The sequence below is a fragment of the Heloderma suspectum genome, chromosome 1, assembly GCF_057233095.1.
Source record: "Heloderma suspectum isolate Gila_16-S chromosome 1, 16-S_ref, whole genome shotgun sequence".
In the NCBI taxonomy this organism is placed as follows: Eukaryota; Metazoa; Chordata; class Lepidosauria; order Squamata; family Helodermatidae; genus Heloderma; species Heloderma suspectum.
In genome coordinates, this window is record NC_139458.1 from 129,768,579 (window position 1) to 129,788,656 (window position 20,078).

A 20,078-nucleotide genomic window follows, 5' to 3' on the forward strand; every position below is an offset into this window, starting at 1 on the left:
ATTATTAGTATCCTAGTCTCGGTTCTGCAGTCAAAACTAACAGGGGTTTCTTGAAAAAAACATAGCGGGAGAGCAGGGGTTAATCTAGGTATCAATAAAAGCTCCTTAATCCATCACTTCCCAAAGAAGTAGACAGGAGAAACCAGCCCAAGGAGAACAAACGCTTCTGTGTTGCCATGGGAATGCTTCAACAAAGTACAGAGCTGTTACATACCCAGTCACAGAGAATTTCTCCGCCTCCATACCCAACTACTGACCTCTGAGATATTTCAATGGGTTCTTGGAACTCTGGTGATAGGGGCATTTTGAAGGACCTGTGGGATTTTCGTTGCAGTTTTCCACTAGGGCCAGAAGTATTTCTGTTGTTGATAAAGGGGATAAACATGTAGAAGGTGTATATCCGAAGAGGCTTCCCTTCTTTTCTCTGCTGAGGCTCTGTTGATCGTTGGGGAAATTGCAAGATCTGGAGATGCAATCTCATAATCATCATCTTGACTTGAAGAGTTCTTCTTGGTATCTGCTTCTCTAACTGAAGGAAGAGCTGTCAGGACACTTGGCAAACCCTTAACACAATCTTAGTTTAGAAGTGCCTAAGCCAACTGAAATCAATAGCCTTAAGTTTAGTTAGCAATTATGCATTTTATGTCACACAGGTCAGCTTAGGTGTACTTTGTGTCATGTTCTTCCCCATTCAGTCTTCTACTTTCAAATAATTGTCAATTCAAGAGAATTGTAGAGAACATTTTAAGAAATTCAGCTTTGCACAAAACCACCAAAAATCCTTGGCCCATCAAATACCAGATATATTGGTCAAAGGCAGCAGAGGGAAGGGAGAGGACAAATATGAAGTAGCTAATGAAACTCATGCCAGCATTATGCAGTATTTCTATCTTCACAGCCTTCTAATAAACCTGATGATGCTTTAAACTTTGGTACCTCTTTTTTCATAAGCAGTGAAAATTGAAACCAGCCTTCGATGGTGCCTGTTCCAATTGCCAGGTTCACCTTATCTCTGTTCCTGGAGAATCACGCTGATAATATAGGCAAGCCCCAAGATAAGCGAGGGGGGGGGAGGAGAGAGAGAGAGAAGGGAAAGGTACATGGAAAAAGTCTCTGAATATCAACATTGGTTTACTGGAAAAAGGCCAACTTGATAAGTAGTCTCCATCTGGAAAGCATTCCTTTTGGTGCCAAGTTATTAACTTGGGAATCTCTTTTCCGTTCCTCTTACTTGCTCTTCGATAAATATCAGTTTGTTTATTTAAGTAACACTTTGATAGTGTGCAGCAAATCCCATTAACTCCAAAAGAGTTTTAAAAGTGTCTGTGCTTCTTAGTCTCTTACAAATATGAAGAGAGTAGCATTAGAAGATGGTAGCATTTGACTGGATCCAGGGACTTTGCTGAGATTAACATGAGTAGAATGGGCTATGGCAAAGGAACATGCTGTTCCTTCCAGAGAGTTTCTTCTCCCTGGGTGCCAGTGCCAGATTTAACTGTTGAAAAGCACATGGAGTGAACCACAGTTAATATTATTCATACAAATGCAGCTATAGAAGTGTTTTACACTGAAGGGCAGGATATGACTTTATAAAAATTGGGAGAGAGAGAGAGAGAGGTTGGTGTAAAGCGGCACAACAGCAAAGCAACAAGGATGCTCTGGATCCACTGTGGATGCAGTCAGTCTTAAGGGAAATGTTAGTCTTTCTATCTTTCTTATACCACAGAGTATTAAAAAAATATATTTTAAGCTAAACGTTTTGGCTTCCGCCCTCATCAGTAGCTGTACTGATGAGGGTGGACACCGAAACGTTTAGCTTAAAATATATTTTTAATACTCTGTTGTTAGTCTTTCTATCTTTCTCGCACGCACACGTGTGTGTGTGTGCATTCCATGTCCACATTATGTAACATCCATGGAATTTTTTTGTGATTAAGGGTACAATCCTATGGGGATGGCTGTAAGCCTCCAAACTCGGAGGCTTATGGCCATCCAATGCATGGACACTTTCACCAGTCTAGCTGATGCATCAGGGAGCAGGAGGGAAGGAGGCTGGGGAGGCCTTTGGATACAGCTTATGTTGGCCTTCCCAATCTCCTCCCCTCCTCGGGAACACTCCCTTTCCCTTCCTTCCAAGGTTGCCTTTGAGACCTCAGAGAGGCAGCCTGTGCAGTTCTCTCCATGCCGGCTGCAATGGGGAGGGAGGCTCAGACTCCTGGGTCTGAAGTCAGAGCACTGTCTCTGACCTCAGGTGCAGGAATCCGAATTATCCTATGCCCCTCCAGACTCTGTCTAAGGGCCATAGGATTGCTCTCTAAACAAGTCAAAGCTATCCTAACTGAACCCACTATAATTTCCAGTCTTCCTACACAACTGCTAATTCAAGTTACTCAATTAGGGCAGTGTTTGATGGCTGAAATGATGACTTGCTGTGGCATCCATCTGCAACAGACAAAGAGCCCACCAAAATCTTGCATGTTTTCAGGCTCTTGAGTAAATTCTTTTATTTTGTATTTATTTAAGACACAGCTTCCTGCTATTACATTCTGTCAATTATGCAGCCCCACAAGTCACATCAAAACCACTGTAAAGGTTCTATCATGTAATATGTCATTTACAGGAGCCTTGAAATAAGATTTAACAGAGAAAACATAAGAAGAGCCCTGCTGAATCAGAGCAAAGGTCGATCTCGACCAGCATTCTGTTCCCACAGTGGCCAACCAGCTGTCTGTGGGAAACCCACAAGCAGGATACAACTGCAACAGCACCCTCCCGCCATGTTCCCCAGCAACTGGTGTATATAGGCATACTGCCTCTGATACTGGACGTAGCATATAGGCATCAGGACTAGTAGCCATTGGTAGCTTTATCCTCCATGAATTTGTCCAACCCTCTTTTAAAGGCATCGAAATTGGTGGCTATCACTGCATCTTATGGAAGTGAATTCCATAGTTTAACTGTGCACTGTGTGAAGAAGTACTTCCTTTTATCTGTCCTGAATCTCCCACCATTCAGCTTCACAAGATTCTAGTATTATGAGGGAGAAAAAATCTCCTTATCCACTTTCTCTACACCATGCATAATTTTGTACACCTCTATCATGTCTCCCTGTATTCACTTTTTTCTAAGCTAAAACAGCCCCCGTTATTGTAACCTTTCCTCACAGGTGAGTCGCTCCAGCTCCCTGATCATTTTGATTACCCTTTTCTGTACCTTTTCCAATTCTACAATATCCTTTTGAGGTTCCATGTTCTTTGTGCAAGTTTGTGTTTCATTTTATTCTCCTTGGTGCTACCTTTCCTGATCTATGCTATACATTTTAGCTGAGCTTCTATTATTGTGGTTTTCAGTAACCTCCAAGCATTTTGGAAAAATGTAATGCTCTTGACTTCTCATTTCAACTTCTTTTTTATCAGTTCCCTCATTTTAGAGAAATATCCTTTTTTAAAGTCAAATATGACTGTGTTGGACTTCCTTGGCAATTTTCTACTTAAATATAAATTAAATTTGATAACACTATGGTCTCTGGTTCTATTTGGTTCAAAAAACACATCTTGCACTAGGTTTAGGGTGGCACCACTTAGGATTAAGTCCAGGGCCACCTCCTCTCTGGCTCCATGGACAACTGTTCTAGGACACAGTCATTTAGGGTATTGAAATATTTAACCTCTTTGTCATTACCGGAATATTAATTTATTCAATCAATATGAGGGTAATTGAAGTCACTCATTACTACAACCCTTCCTCATTTGGATGCCTCCCTGATTTTATTTTCCATCTCAAGATCACCCTGAGCACTTTGGTTAGGGGGATTATAGAATGTCCTCAGTACAAAATTACTTTTGGAGCCTGGTTTGTCATCCACAGTGATTCTGTGGAAGAGTCAGCCCCTTTTAGGGCTTCTAGTTTGCTTGACACTATGCCCGTTGATATACAGAGCAACAGCACTTCTAGTATGCCCTTCCCTGTCTTTCCTATAGTGTTTGTATCTAGAGATTACTATATCCTAGTGATTCTCTCCATTCCATCAGGTTTTCATTACGCCTGCTACATCTGCTTCAAACCAAGCATTCCAGTTCTCCCATTTTGGCTCAGAGGCTACTAGCATTACCACAGAGACACCTATAGATGGACCTGGTTCACACATAATGACAAAGCATCTTTTAATTAACCATGGTTTGTTGAATTGTGGGTTGTCATTACATGTGAACCCAGAACTATAGGTTAACTATGGGTTGTTGGGTTGTGAACTGTGGGTTGTTTCAACCACAGGTTGTCGTTATGTGCAAACCCAGAATCATGGGTTGTTTCACCAAGCTACAGAGGCTGCAGGCAAGAGAGGTAAAAAAAAAAACCCCAGCGTCCTTACTTCAGTGCTGCAAAGGCAGTTGGGATATGGGGGGAGCAGGTGAAGGAGGAGGTACACTAACAACCCAGGGACTGAGAAAACAAACCATGGTAGGGCAACAAACCATGGTTTAAATAAACCATGGGTTAGCATTACATGCAAACCAGGCCATGGTGTCCCTCTCCCAATGTCTCTGATGTGTTCATTTTCTGCTATGGCTCTTGGGCCTCTTTGACTGGCTATCATTTTATCATATGCCAAGGGCCTATTTCTACCCCATCCCCATTTGGGCAATCAGAAACATTTTCACCATCATCCCCTAGGTATGATTCAACAATCATCCACATAAGGCCTATGTGCTAGGCCTTATACTAATGACAAACCTATAATTGTAAGCTTTAGCAGAGGAATGACATGGCTTTGGTATTTCCCTCTCTGCCTGCACAGCCAGTTAATATAAGGAAATAGATGCATTTTCCAAAGGCTAAATAAATAAATAAATGGCATTTAGATTCTTAATGTGTAGTCAGCTAACTAAATTAGATGCATTTACTTCCAGTCTGTGCCACAGGTCTGCTATGGAACTCTGTAATTATACTCCATGAAATCCAACAGGCCAATCACACATCTGCCTTTAATATTTATATCTTTCTTACCTTTTCTTCAGGAGTTCAAGACTACACTAGATACGACGCTTCCCATGGTGTCGCTGATAGGACAGAAGAGTGCTCGCTCAAAGTATGGTTTCAAGTATATGACTCACCTTCCTACCACCACTGATCTGCATTTAAGGCGCTACTGTCCTGCTAGATGACATACTGATGAACAGGGGCAAAGGAGGTTTGCATGGCTTCTTGAAATACACATCCTGCTATTTGTCTGGCAGGTACCCTTACTTTTGACAGCTCCAATTCTGAGGTGATTCTTGGTGCCTGTTTACCTTGGAAGGTGGATGCACCATACAAAAAATGAGGAAGAAAGGTGGTAGCAGGCAGAGAAGAGGAGGAGTGTACTGTGGCATTGTGAACAGGGCCCCCAAGTGTTCAGTCTATCGAGGTAGTGATAGTCTGTTGTGGTAGTCTGAATCTGGCCACCTCTTTCATAGACTGGGCAACCCATTTGGCCATCGGACTAAACTGAGCATGTCTTTAAATGGGGCAGTTTCATGTTTAAACATAAAGGGCTGGATCCAGACTTTATCATACTTGGAGTAGACCAAGAAACAATGACTAGGTTAAGTCCTATTGATCCCAATGGGTCTACTCTAAATATGACCAAGTCTGGATCCGACGCACAGAATACTTGTCACATCCAGTTTTACCCAGAGATACTCCATGAAAATGTCAAGTGTCAGACTTGCTTATCTACCCACACTACCACAATTCATATAGAATGTTAATCATGACTGGAAAGTGAGAGACTGGATTGGAGGGGGAAGCTGCTTTAAAAGGTGCTTCGGTTGATAAGGCCAGTTTTTCCACATTGCCTGTGAACTATGAATTCTGATACTGCTCTCCTACAGACTCCATGCTCCATTTACTGTGGAAAGTAATGGCATCCCTCTTTCCTATGGCAAGGGGAGAAGGCATATCTTCTTGGGTACGAGTACCCAAAAGCTTCAATTTCTTTGGAATGCTTTTGAAAATTTTGACTGAATATTACTGGTTCCATTCTTGGTTCTAGCCAGTACTCTCTATTCTGTATTTCAAAAATCTGACTTGAAAGAAGTGTCCCAGAGTTCGGATTGCTGCATAATTAATGTATTCTAAACAGAAAATATCTAATATATATATTTCTAAATTACAGTACTTGGTTTCAAAATATTCACAATAATTCTCCACACACATCCATCTGAGCACCGGTTCGCACAAAGGTTTTGTTCTACTCACAAGCAGCCCCAACTATCCCTGGGATTTGTGTGGACAAAGATACAATACAAACTTGGCAGTTCCAGATAAGGCCAGCACCAATTCCCATGACTGTGGTAGCATTTTTTCCCAGCTGTCACAATTGCAAGCATTGCAGCTGGCCATATATGTGAGTTGTCGGTTCACGTAATAACTTTATCTCTCTGACTGCACACCTGGGGCCCAGTGAGACTGCTTGCATTGACAAGAGCTTAGTTATGTGAAACAGCCCAGATTACAACAGATCATAGCACTTCACATCATATCCAAATGCATAATAAATATGTTATTAGAAAGAGGGTGTCTCCCCCAACTGTTGTCTTTGATATAGATTTTTTACAAGCTTCCTCAATCTGAAACTGATCTAGAAAAAAAAGTCATTGAACATTTGATTTCGAGTACATTGGTTGTAAAAAGGCATGAAAGGATGAGGTAAATGAGGGATTGGGGGGAACAACCCACATCCAATGCAAAGTTATTTACAACTTGAAGAAAGTACAACCTACCCACTTAGGTATATCTGTAAAACAGCAATTCTGGATGAGTGCCATGAGTTTCTTCCAGGCACCAACAAAGCAAAGTGACATAGTCAAACCCTCCTGAACTCTCTCTGAGCTATTCAGTAATTCCCTGTTGAAACTGATTGATACAGCCAAGATGGACTGTTTACACATCAATGTGGAATTGAGGTTAGCACCTGAATCAAGGATGTGTTCTGCAAGTTAAATTCCTTTCCAAAGAAAAAGGAAGCATGCTCAATTCCAGTCTAAGGCAGTTGCAGCTACACAACCTACCCAGTCTGTTGTGTTCTTTACTAGTAGGAATGCATCCCTTTGACAGCAGGCTGACACACGAAGAGCTGCAGCTGGATACCTGAGGGATTGCTTGTACCTTCCTCCCACTGGTTGAGTCAAGGGGGCCACCCTAGTTCATGAGGCCAGCCATGCAGCTGCTCTAAACATAAGGTATGTAATCACTTGAAGGGGCTATGGTAGCACAAGCTCTCTCTCTCTCTTCCTTACAAAGGCTGCTTAAATGGCTAATTGAGGAGTTGCAGATTCTCTCTTCATCGCAGGTGCAGTTTTGTTTGAGGTAAATCACATTGTTTCTTTAAACTGCTTTGCTTGCCTAGAGGCCCTGTTGTGTTTAGTGCTCAGGATGAATCAGAGAAGCCAGCCTGTGTTGCTCTTAGGAAGACGGGAAACATAGGAAGCAGCTGAAGGCTTCTGTGACTTGGCAACAACATATGCACAGCTGCTCAGGGCATTTCCTACAATCTGGGAGTCTTGCTTTGAGCTGTCATTGAGATATCCGGCCTGTTTGGCAAGCTCTGCAGGGCAGTCTTGGCGGTCAGAGGGCGGACCACGTTCAACACTGCAAATCTCTCAGGTGTTTTTGTGCACGAGCGAACAACAGGTTGATGGGTGTTGATCGTCTTGGGGAGGTTTCTATCCACAGTGGCTCTGAAGAAAAGAAACACGACAGTACAGTGAGTTAGCACAAGTATGTTTGAGAGACTGAACTGGCATTCTGTATTCACCCAAGGAGACCCTGCAAGGATGCCATGAAGAGGAATAGAACTACTTCTATTTGTCTAGAGACCCTTTATGCCCCCAGCCCTCATTAGCATGGGGGATGGGAAATGCTCGGCTATAGTGTGTGGAATATAGTAAGGGTGAATAGATTTGAACCGAGTGCAAATGATTCCTTCAAAGGCCCTTAGTCATACAGTGAATACCCTTTTTGTGGCAAAGTTGCCAGTGGGTGGGAGAGAAGATCTAAGAGACAGAAAATAGAAGGAAGACCTTGCCAGCACAATGGTTAATGTCTAAGATGACCAGTGTCAAGAGTGAAGGCTTCCTGGAAGTCATGCAAAATGCATCCTTCACATGCTTACAGACATACTTATTGTTACTTCATGTAGGTCAGGTTGAGGGTCATACCACTCAGTACAGCAGATATGGGTCTGCTCCAAAACCATCTTCCCATGTCACATCCCCCTCGATGCAGCGTTTCACTGAGCTGTGACATGATATTGTCACATCATGTATTTCTCTGCTCCCATTACAGCATTAGGTGCTGCTGGCAAGGGGTGGTTGTGGCAGCAGTACAAAAATGCACAATGTAACTATGTCACATCACAGACAAATGAAACATGTCACAAGGAGAGAGGGAAGCATGTGACATGGCTAGTCCATCTGAAAGCACCTCCGTGTCTGGTGTGACCTGTAGCTTGGTCTTGAGAGATGGCATTCAAAACATGCTCTGGAGCTCTGCCCTGGTTAAAATCAAAGCATTGGCCACACACACCCAAACATGAGTAGTTTACTGTCCTTTAAAACTTCAGAGAGGAAAAATACAATAGGGGTACTTCACATTTTAATTCAGCAACCATGTTTGCCAGAGCAAAATGAGTTATACACACAGCTGCTATAGAGGAGCAAGGGCCACTGGGAGGTTGCAGCCCCTGCCTCCCAAGAAGAGCACCATGGCAAGGGGGGCAAAGGAACTCACTTCCCTGCTCCTTGCCAGAAAGAATTCTGCTCCAACTGCCAGTTGCCCTGGGACCGCAGAAGCAAGGAGAAGGTCAGCCTCTGCCATTGACTGGAGGATTTAGGACCGCCAGGTAGCAGCACCACTTCTATCCAGGCGAGGATGCATGCAAAGGAAGATCAGCCTGGGCCCAACTGGATATAAATGCCTATTTACACCAGTTCATCCTGGCACCGTCAAATTGATCCTCCCTCCTCCTATCCTTTTCCTGAAGTCCCTTACCTTCTGTATCTTTGTCTTTTTAATTTGTAAGCCTGAGGGCAGGGCCTGGGTCTCATTTCTGTTTGTGTACAGTGCCTGTCACCAGCACCATATTGAATTTTTAGTGGATATGAGCCACTGCGGGAGACAATTTTTGTTGGAAAAGCAGGATAAGAGTGTAATCAACAGTTAATGTATGACAGGGAAATGCATAGTGGACATGCGTTAGGAGGCTGCCCCTAATCTTGGAAACAGGTTGTCTGTTAAGCTTCTTGGAACTCTCAGTTTCAGAAGGGCAACATCACCCAAAATCAAAAGCCAACTACTAAGGATAGTATCAACAGATTTTGGCCACACAAAAGGTAGGTATGCGTAAGCCGACGCCAGTGGGCTTAAAGCATGCCTAACTCAGTCCTGGATTATAACTATGAACCAGCCTTTATCCCATGCAGTTTTTTTCTATTTGGTTTAGCAATCCTGGCAAAACTGCTGCCTAAGTAGCCAAACCTGTTGTTTGTTGGTCCAAGTGCTGCTGATCCTGAAATGGGTCTCCTGGTCTGCTTGCTGTCAGTACTACAAGTCCTATGCCTTTGTCCTAAGAATGATGCATTAGATGAGGAATCAGATTTTCTGTGGAGACTCAGAACGGCAGTCTTCTCAACCACATGCTGCATAGCATCTCTGTTCACGGTTGATGGAGACTGTGGCTTCAGCTGAACTGCCCTTTTTGAACCGGGTACTTTCAGGCGTCTGGCTCTGACAAATCCAGCGGTGACACCCTGTATGGATGCAGGCGAGGGAGATTTCGGAGGAGAGGGTACAAGAGAGTGCTTTATAATGGTGGGCAATGCCTTTTCCTGGCTGTGTGATGAATCTGAAATGAAAGGGGAAAGGCACATCAACTGAGAAGCAGAGCACCTCTCCCAATGTGAGAAAGTGAACCAACAGCCACTGTAGTCAAGATGCTTCCATGAATTTTGGTGGGTTTTGGATTAGGAACTCTTATTTCTACTACAGTGAGAATAATGGTCTGAACTCCCATCTATTTATTTACAACATTTGTATACTGCTCCATAGCTAAAGTAGATTTCAGGGCAGTGAACATAAAAGGTAAAATAGTAAAAAGATAAAAATGCCACTACTAAAATTATTCTTTTAAAAAACAGAATGCCAATAAAAACCATGGTTGGTCAGTTAAGGAATGCTTGCTCTTTTTCAGGAAGCCCTGAAAGCAACACAGTGTTGGCGCCTGCCTGACTTCCAGGAGCAGGGTGTTCCAAAGAAAGGGGGCCACCACACTAAAGGCTGTTCTCCGCGTGGACTCCAGTTGGGCCATATGTCCATGTGGAATCACCAGGAGCATGCCTTCTGATGACCTCAATGACTGGGCAGGTTGGTAAGGGAGAAGGTGCTCTCTCAGGTATCCTAGTCCCAAGTTGTTTAGGGCTTTGTACACTAGTACCAAAACCTTAAACTTAGTAGCGAATAGACAGGTACAAGGAGTTCCAAACCCCTGAAGAATCAACAGCACAATCCTAAACTTGTTTACTCAGAAGTAAGCCCACTAATTTCAGTGATGTTTACAATTTAATCATGAGTCATTCTCTCTTACTATTCAAGTTACAAAGTTGGAAAAAACTGTCTGTTCTGCAACCAAATTACAGATTCAGTCTGTAAATCTTGGGTTTTGTTCATTCATTACAAACCCCAATAATTGTTGTGGAAAGTTTGGCAGTAGACAAGCAATCACTGTGGAAATCTTGGAAAACCAAAGGGAACCTTGAGTAGGGCTTCCACCAATTTAAGCAAGCAGGGAATTTTTTCCATGCAGCTCCCTGTTATGCTCTGTGACTCCTGGTCTCTTGTCACTTTGCCATTACAGCCTGGTTTGTGTCTCCCTTTATTCCTTACCTTTATAGACCCCCACCCCACCCCCGAAATAATAAATTATTATAATTTCAATGCCAAACAATTATTTTGATGCAAGTTAGCATTATTATTTCTTCTGAGTACAGGTATCTTGAATAGGAAGTTCGGCAAAATAATTACTCAAGTCACTCATTTTTATTGTTGTTGTTATTAGCTAGTAGTATTTCTATGTGTAGTATACCTCAGGAGAAAATAGCTGACAACGTAGTATAACTCCAGGCACATACTTTCTGACGTAGGAAATGGCGACTTGCCAAAGCAAAAAACAAAAATCATTCACAGGAACTCTAGAACAACAAAACCTGAGGTAAGCATATAATAGGGACATTGTGCAGTTCAAGGGCCTGCATGGCCACACCTCTGGCATCCAAACATTAGTCTGGTTCATGGTGGCAGTGCAGTGTTCAATGACACAGGGAAGCCTTTGTACATAGAGGTCCGTGGGTGTGGGCGTGGGCTTCCCCACTTCAGGGGAGTGAGGGCAGGACCACCTCATGTCACTGGGGCTGGGGCCAGATGGGCGGCCCTGCAGTCCTTTTAATCATGTGATGTCCCTTCATGCATTACTTGAGAAGAGCAAAACAACTTCCCCTCCAATGTTCACACCATTTGTAGCCCTTTAAAAAGTACTTTATATGTTTCTAAAGATTAAACACCTCCCCACTATACCACTTCAGCACAGGAATGCTAATGGGGCCTTTAAAAAAAAGACAAGCGAGGAACACTAGCAAGGCTACACCCTCCGCTCAAAGCAAATCCCCACCCCGATTTGTCAATTGTTTTATTTGATCTGGTTTATTGAAAGCCGCACTCTTTCCCTTTCAAATACTAAGTGCACAGCTACTCATGATGATGAAGCTGAGTAGGAAAAGGACCCCCGCCCCCAGGAGATACTGCATTTTCAATTCTGAAGGTGGGCTTGTGTAACTGTTATGTAAACATTTGCAACACACACATGCATTCATAACCTGGACAAGTCCTATTAGCTCTGTACCTGAAGGTAACTGAGGAAGATGGGACTGACAGGAAGAACCTGGTGATGTGATTTCCAGGATGTCCTCCTGAATGGTTTCTTTCATGTCTTCATCACAGCTGTCACTCAGGCTGTAGTTTTCCGCCTCCTCATCACTGTGTCTGATTTTTAGTATCTGTGGGGAATTCTCCCTTTGAAGGGCTTGAAGGTGCCTGCCAGAGGTTTTATCTATTTAGATTTTCATCCTGCCTCAACCCTAGCACATGTTACAACATATTTAAAAACCAAAACATAATGCATTGTAATCAATATCTTTAGGTCAAGATACATAATGACCATATCTAGGCAAGAATAAAAATCCCATGCTAAAACCTCCTGATACGAGCATTAACCCTGGTTAAAGGCAAAGTCCCGAGGTAAATCTAAATCTTATAGCACATTTAGATGATGTTGAGGTTTAGGCTTTTGCAAGTCCCTCTTGGGAAGAAATGCCACAAATAGAGAGCTGCCACCAACAACTCTTCTGAGAGCTCTGGAACTCCTTTCTGTGAACTGCTCATTTGGTTTTCTCTCTCATGGCATTACAGAAGCAGGTAAAGACAATTAAGTTTTTTTCTGCTTTGGGAAGTTAGCCCTATTTTGTGTTTTCATTGTTTTAGCTTTGATACTAATTTTTAGTCTGTAATTTTTTAAAAAATTATTTGACAGTTTTGTAAACTGCTTTGGAAGCAGCAGTGGAAAAGAAACTAAGACTTTTTGTAAATATATTCATACAATAAATAGATATTGTATGTGTGGGGTTCCCCACACATTGGGGTTGGGGACCCCAATGTGTGGGGGACCCCATTGGGACCTGTGTGGGACCCTGTTACACAGATATGATGTGCGTATGATACAGGGACTGTATACATAGGAATTTCCCTTATTACACATTAATGTTAATGTGGGGAACTAAGGACAAATCCCCTGGAATAAACAGAAATATGCAATTCAGGAGAAATCTCACCCACATATTCCTTCCAGATATGCAGATGGTGGCTTTTGTACTGGCACCACAATTCGCCACTGTCAGCACTGAGAATGACTGAGGGCAGTAATGTGAGCAGTCTGCGCTCCTGGGAATCTTTGTTCCTAGAACCTTTTTCTTTCTTTCAATCTGTCTGTGAAGATAAGCAATCGACTATCCCATCCACAGGAAGAGTGTCTTGGCTTAGAGGTGAAAAATCAATTCTGGTATCAGATTACATCTGAATTTACACATGAGTGGCAATTCCTCAGCACTACCACAAGATGGCCAAAATGCTTATTTTATGTCAGTGGGAACAGGCAGAAAACTGAACTGTCATTTTACTCATATCTATTTGTTTATTCACTTACAATATTTATATACCGCTCCACATCAGAAGATTTCGGAGTGGTGAACAACACAGTAAAATAATAAAACAGCAGGTTAAAAGAGTTAAAACATTTTTAAGAAGACAAACCCCAATAAAGTGTAATTTAACAAACCACGGCTGGTCATGCGAGGAAGGCCTCTTGAAATAACGTCTTCAGGAGGTGCTGGAAGGAACAAAATGTTGGTGCCTGCCTGACTGCTAAAGGTAGGGAATTCCACAGGAAGGGGGCCACCACACTGAAGGCTCTTTTCCTGGTGGACTCCAACCGGGCCATAGGTCCATGTGGAACCACCAGGAACATGCCCTCTGATGACTTCAGTGACGGGGCAAGTTGGTAAAGGAGGAGGCGCTCTCTCAGGTATCCTGGTCCCAAGTTGTTTAGGGCTTTGTACACTAGTACTAATAGCTTAAAACTGGCCCAGTAGCGAATAGGCAGCCAGTGCAGTTCCCTCAGCAGAGGAGTTACATGCTGAAAAGGGGACGCTCCTGACAACAGCTGAACTGCTGCATTCTGCACTAGCTCCAGGTTCCAGACCAGCCTTAAGGGCAGCCCCACATAGAGCACATTGCAGTAATCCTGTCCTGAGTTTACTAATGCCTGTACCACTGTGGTCAAGCTATCCCTGTCCAGGTGAGGCCACAGCTGGTGAACCAGGTGAAGCTGGTAAAAGGCACTCAGAGCCGCAGCAGCCACTTGGGCCTCCAGCAAAAATGATGGATCTAGGAGTACCCCCAGAATATGGACCTGATCTTTCAAGGGGAGTGCAACCCCATCCAGAACAGGCAATGAGCCTATCTCCCGGATACGGGAACCACTCACCCACAGGGCTTCTGTCTTGCCAGAATTCAGCTTCAGTTTATTGGCCCTCATCCAGCCCATCACTGAGTCTAGGCACTGATTCAGGACTTGCGCAGCCTCTCCTGATTCAGATGTCACAGGGAGATAGAGCTGTGTGTCATCAGCATACTGATGGCATCTAGCTCCAGATCCCCTAATGACTGCTCCCAGCAGCTTCATATAGATGTTAAACAATATTGGGGGCAAGATGGTACCCTGCAGGATCCCGTAGCTCAATTGCCAAGGGGCCGAGGAATATTCACCCAATGTTACTCTCTAATCGGCCCCGTAGGTAGGCCCGGAACCACTGTAACACAGTACCTCCAATACCCATCCCACAGAGTCGATCCAGGAGGATACCATGGTCGATGGTATCAAAAGCCAATGAGACATGGAGCAGAATTAGCAGGGTTGCACTCCCCCTGTCCCTCTCTCGATAAAGGTCATCCATCTGGGTGACCAAGGCTGATTCAGTCCTGTAACCAGGACAAAACCCAGATTGAAATGGGTCTAGATAATCAGTATCCTCCAAGAGTGCCTGCAGTTGGTCCGCCATGGCCCTCTCAAGTACCTTCCCTAGAAAAGGGGTATTTGCGGCTGGACGGTAATTGTCTAATACTGTTGGGTCCAGAGTGGGCTTCTTCAGGAGTGGCCGCACTACTGCCTCCTTAAGGACAGCAGGGACCACTTCTTCCTGTAGGGAAACATTTATCACTCCCTGGACCCACCCAGTCATACCCCCTTGGCTAGCTTTTATTAGCCAGGAGGGGCAGGGATCAAGAGGGCACGTGGTCGGTCGCATTATTGCAAGCATCTTCTCCACATCATCATGCCGTAACAACTGGAACTGATCCCACAAAATTGGGCAGAAGGTGGTATCAGACACCTTGACTGGTACTGCACTAACAGCAGCATCAAGTTTGCTGCGGAGACAAGCGATTTTGTCCTCAAAGTATGATGCAAAAAGCTTACAGTGGGTCCTCAACGGGGCCAGGGCCCCATTTACTGGGGAAGATGTTAACAACTGCCCAGAAGAGCTCCGCTGGACAGCTACTTGAGGACGCAATGGAGGCAGCAAAATAAATCTTCTTTGCTGCCCACACTGCCATGCAGTAGACACAATTATGCACTCTAGAGCTTGCTCGGTCGTCTTCACTTCGAGTCTTGCGCCATTTGCGCTCTAGCTGATGTCCAGCCTGTTTCATTGACCACAGCTCCCCAGTATACCAGGGAACAGAATGGGCTCCACAGTGCCGGAGAGGGCACTCAGGTGCAATCAAGTCAATTACCCTCCGCATCTCACTGTTCCACAGTGAGGCTAGGGCCTTGGCTGGATCATCAGCTCTCTCCACTGGAAAATCTCCAAGAGCATTCAGAAATCCATTGGATTCCATCAGTCTCCTGGGACGGACCATCTGAATAGGTCCCCCACCCCCGCGGGAGGAGAGTAGCGCCTTAAGTTCAAATCTCACCAGGAAATGGTCTGACCATGACAGTGGGGTTACTTGGAGCCCCCCAATCTTCAGACTACCCATCTCACAAGTTGGAGCAAAAACAAAATCAAGGGTGTGCCCTGCTTCATGTGTTGTGCCGCTGACATATTGAGACAGCCCCATGTTTGTCCTATGATAATCTACAGCAGGGTCCTTAAAGAATGAAGGCAGCTTGGTGGGGAGAAGTTTCTATAGCCCTCAACCCCTCAGATTTGTGCATGTTTTGAATGGACCAGGAGACACTGTATGGAAATGACCCCTTTCTCCTATCACAATTGGAGCAACACAGGTTTGGGCTGGCCAAGAGGCTAGTGGTGATACTCCAAATTATTTTTCTTCCCTTAGGGATTTTATAGAATGACATCTCATGCAAGCCAATTTATTATTGAGTGTTAGTTCCATATAGGGAGGTTAAAACCATTCATTATTTTATCTAGGGAAGCTCACTTGACAAACTCAAAACACTCCGGATTTAGAGACTAAATCTGAATTCTTACTGGTAATGATGCTCTTTCAAGACTTTCAGCTCAGCAAAGATGTCTTCTCCATTTGCATAATCAGTGTCTTCAAAGTCATAGGTATGTTCTGACGGATGACATGGTGGCTGGAACAGGTTCATTACTGCAGACTACAACATCAGTGGAATTATTTCAGAACATCTCTGCTGCTATTCCCAGAAAACTTTATAAGTTTTAAGGGCTAGGGACTGTGGTGTGTGATTTTTGCAAGTTAATTTCTCTCACAACTATTGTCTTATTTAGGAGAATTCCTCCTATCATGGCCATTGAATACTGCATCACCAGACCACTGCTGCTGTGCCACAGAGTTTGGTGTTTGTGTGGGGGGAGATGGGCTGGCAGACTACTGCAAGATGAAGGAGAAGAAGGGCCAGGCAATTTCCATGCCAAATCCCGCCTGTTGCTTGCCTTTATCAGTCATTACGCAAGGAACGTAGGAGAGGCAGGGTGTCCCTATGTGTTCCTCCCCTCAGAACATCCGTTAGCTTTCCCATGGGCTTTGTGCACGCATGTGCGCGTGCGTGTGTGTGTGTGTCACAGAGAGTGAGAGGGAGACCTCTCTACAGGTGGGAAGGGTCCACCTGGAGTCCATCATGACCAAGACACAAAGTAGATTTTATTATGATAAATTAGCAAAATGCCCATCATTATGACAGGCAGGGTGTGTATGAAAGGATGTATGTACAAGAACCAGAGTAGGTTATGTATGACAGATCCCTGTGTGTGCACTGCACTTCTGCGTGTTCCGAGCACAGAGACACATTGCACTCCTCATGTCACACTGCCAAGGTAGTGGATGGAATATACCCCTTTCCTACAGCAATGTCCCTAAGCACAATGCTCCATAAAAGTGGGTGGCAGCCATTCACTCAATAGAAGAAAGTAAAATGGATGCATTCAGGAGCATTATTTTGGGGATGTGAGAAATATACTACCTGCTCTCAGTGACCTCAAACTCTGGTGTGAGAGGGAAATGTTTTCTCCCCGCAATTGTTCCAGATTGGAGCCATGTAATTAGTCTCCTAGGAAACAATGGGAGCCACTGAAAACGGAGGTAGCGTCTGCCCATGTACCCCCTCCCAAAGTTCTATTCTTCACTGAGATTCAAATATATATAGATCTCTGCTAGTTCCCAGTGTTCTCGCACTCTAGCATCCCACCAAGAAACAGAAGGCTCTGCACAACCCCTGCAACTCTGGAAGCAGACTGTTCAAACGTATTCTTCCAAAATTTGTTTATTCTGATAATGGTTTTCTACAAACAGTAGAACTCTATAAAGTTCTATTGAACTCTTAGCTTTTCTCTCTTTAGAAGTCATGTCATACTGGCTTGCTTAACTGCTCCACCAGACCAAACACACAACACACAACACAGAAATGAAAGAATACAGATGAAAGAAAACGTACACCTAATTTTTGTCTCCGTGCATGAAGAGCTTTGATGGGGTTCCCACATATAACTCTGCTGATACCTGCAAAAAGAAAATGAAAAAGTATTGTTCCAGTTTACCATTTCACAATATTAGAAACAGAGTTGGAAGGTACCTTAGAGGTCATCCAGTCCAACCCCTTCCTCAATGCAGGATGCAGATGCAGCATCCCTGACAGATGGCTGTTTAGCATCTGCTTAAATATCTCCAGCCAAAGAAAATCCACCACCTCCTAAAGCAGTCTGTTCCACTGCTAAACAGCTCTCACTATTAGGACATTTCTCCTAATGTTTAGCCAAAATCTGCTTCCCTGACTATTTCCACCCACTGGTTCTAGTCTTACTCTCTGGAGTAACAGAGGAGAACTCTGATTCATCTTCTGCATGGCATTTTTTCAGATATTTGAAGACTGCTATCATGTTTCCCCTTAATCTTCATTTCTCCAGGCTAACGATAACCAGTTCTTTCCACTGTTCCTCATAGGATTTGGGTTTCCAGACCCCTCACCATTCTGGGCGCTCTTCTCTGCATACGCACCAATTTTCAATATCCTTCTTAAAATGTGGTGCCCAGAAATGAACACAGTACTCCAAATGTGACCTAACTAATAGAGCAGAACTATTACTTCTCATGACCTCGACACTATGCTTCTGTTAATGCAGTTTAAGATTGCATTCACTTTTTAAGCAGACACATCGCAGTGCTGGCTCATGTTCAGTTTATGATCCACTTAGATCCTTTTCAAATGTACTGCTGCCAAGCCAAGTGTCCCCCATCTTCTACTCATGCCTTTTTTGTACTGAACATTTACATTTATTTCTGTCTAATTTCATCTTGTTTGTTTCATACCAGTGTTCCAGCCTGTCAGGGTTCTTTTTGATCTTGATACTGTCTTCCATGGTGTTGACTATCCCTGTTAGCTTTGTGTCATCTGCAGATCTGCTAAGGAACCCCTCTACATCCTCATCCAGGTCATTTATAAAAATTTGAACACCACAGGGCCTACTAGCCCATAAGGTTGCTCACCCAGCTAATTATCTATGTAACCATAGTAGCACCCAACCCACATTTTGCCATCTTGTCAACAAGTATATCATGGGAAACCTTGTCAAGTACTTTGCTGAAATCAAGATATACTATGTTTATGGCATTCCCAAACCTCTTTCCTGCACCAATACATCCAGACAGCTTATATGCAACGATACAGATACTCCTTGACTTTCCATATTTAGAAAAAGGAGAGAGAATGCTCCATCATCATTTCTGTGCATTCACACATTCTTTTAAAGAGAGGTTCGGGAATAGGAAGTGGGCAAGAATAGCATAAGGTGTTCCATTATTTATTTATTATTGGCTACCATTTATATACCACGTCAGGGTGCAATCTTATCAAATTGCTGCATGCTAGATGGAAGCCTCTGATCTTGGAGGCTTCCAAGTATCCAGTGCCCTGCCAGGCTGTTTCCAGCAAGGCAGGAGGAGAAATGGAGGTGATTTTCACCTCTCCATCCTCCTTTTCTTTTCATAGAATCATAGAATAGTAGGGTTGGAAGGGGCCTACAAGGCCATCGAGTCCAACCCCCCTGCTCAATGCAGGAATCCAAGTCAGAGCATCCCTGACAGATGGCTGTCCAGCCTTGTCTTGAACGCCTCCAGCGTGGGAGAACCCACCACCTCCCTAGGTAATTGGTTCCATTGTCATATGGCTCTAACAGTCAGGAAGTTTTTCCTGCAGTTCAGCCGGAATGTGGCTTCCTGTAACTTGAGCCCATTATTCCGTGTCCTGCATTCTGGGATGATCGAGAAGAGATCCTGGCCTTCTTCTCTGTGACAACCTTTCAAGTACTTGAAGAGCGCTATCATATCTCCCCTCAGTCTTCTCTTCTCAAGGCTAAACATGCCCAGTTCTTTCAGTCTCTCTTCATAGGGCTTTGTTTCCAGTCCCCTGATCATCTTTGTTGCCCTCCTCTGAACCCTCTCCAGCTTGTCTGCATCCTTCTTAAAGTGTGGTGCCCAGAACTGGACACAGTACTCCAGATGAGGCCTAACCAGTGCTGAGTAGAGGGGAACTAGGACTTCCTGGGATTTGGAAGCTATGCTTCTATTAATGCAGCCCAAAAGAGCATTTGCCTTTTTTGCAGCCACATCACATTGTTCGCTCATATTCAGCTTGTGATCGACAACAATCACAAGATCCTTCTCGCTTGTCGTGTGGTTGAGCCACGTATCCCCCATCTTGTAACTGTGCATTGGTTTCTTTTTCCTAGGTGCAGAACTTGGCATTTATCCCTATTAAATGTCATTCTGTTGTTTTCTGCCCAGCGCTCCAGTCTGTCCAGATCCCTTTGAATTTTGTTTCTGTTTTCCAAAGTATTAGCTATCCCGCCCAATTTTGTGTCATCTGCAAATTTGATCAGCATTCCCTGCACTTCCTCCTCCAAGTCATTAATAAAAATGTGGAAGAGCACTGGGCCCAGGACTGAGCCCTGCGG

At 43.9% G+C, this 20,078-nt stretch overlaps 2 protein-coding genes across 3 annotated transcripts in view; one reads left to right on the plus strand and one right to left on the minus strand.

Annotated features, from left to right (window-relative positions):
* The window catches only part of LMNTD2 (lamin tail domain containing 2), a 71,218-nt gene extending 66,056 nt beyond the window's left edge, over positions 1-5,162 (plus strand). The window contains exon 15 of the mRNA XM_084851997.1: positions 5,016-5,162. Coding sequence (XP_084708123.1) covers positions 5,016-5,162 — 147 coding nt within the window. The remainder of the gene's footprint in view (positions 1-5,015) is intronic.
* A 926-nt stretch (positions 5,163-6,088) lies between these two features.
* LRRC56 (leucine rich repeat containing 56) overlaps positions 6,089-20,078 on the minus strand; it is a 72,587-nt gene continuing 58,597 nt past the window's right edge. Inside the window, exons 9-13 of one of the 2 annotated variants that reach the window (XM_084857254.1) lie at positions 17,564-17,628; positions 16,137-16,267; positions 11,933-12,123; positions 9,517-9,883; positions 6,089-7,718 (exon numbers count right to left, since the gene is read on the minus strand). In XM_084857254.1, coding sequence (XP_084713380.1) covers positions 7,526-7,718; positions 9,517-9,883; positions 11,933-12,123; positions 16,137-16,267; positions 17,564-17,628 — 947 coding nt within the window. In that variant the 3' untranslated portion in view covers positions 6,089-7,525. The remainder of the gene's footprint in view (positions 7,719-9,516; positions 9,884-11,932; positions 12,124-16,136; positions 16,268-17,563; positions 17,629-20,078) is intronic. The other variant, XM_084857245.1, reaches the window with a different exon arrangement.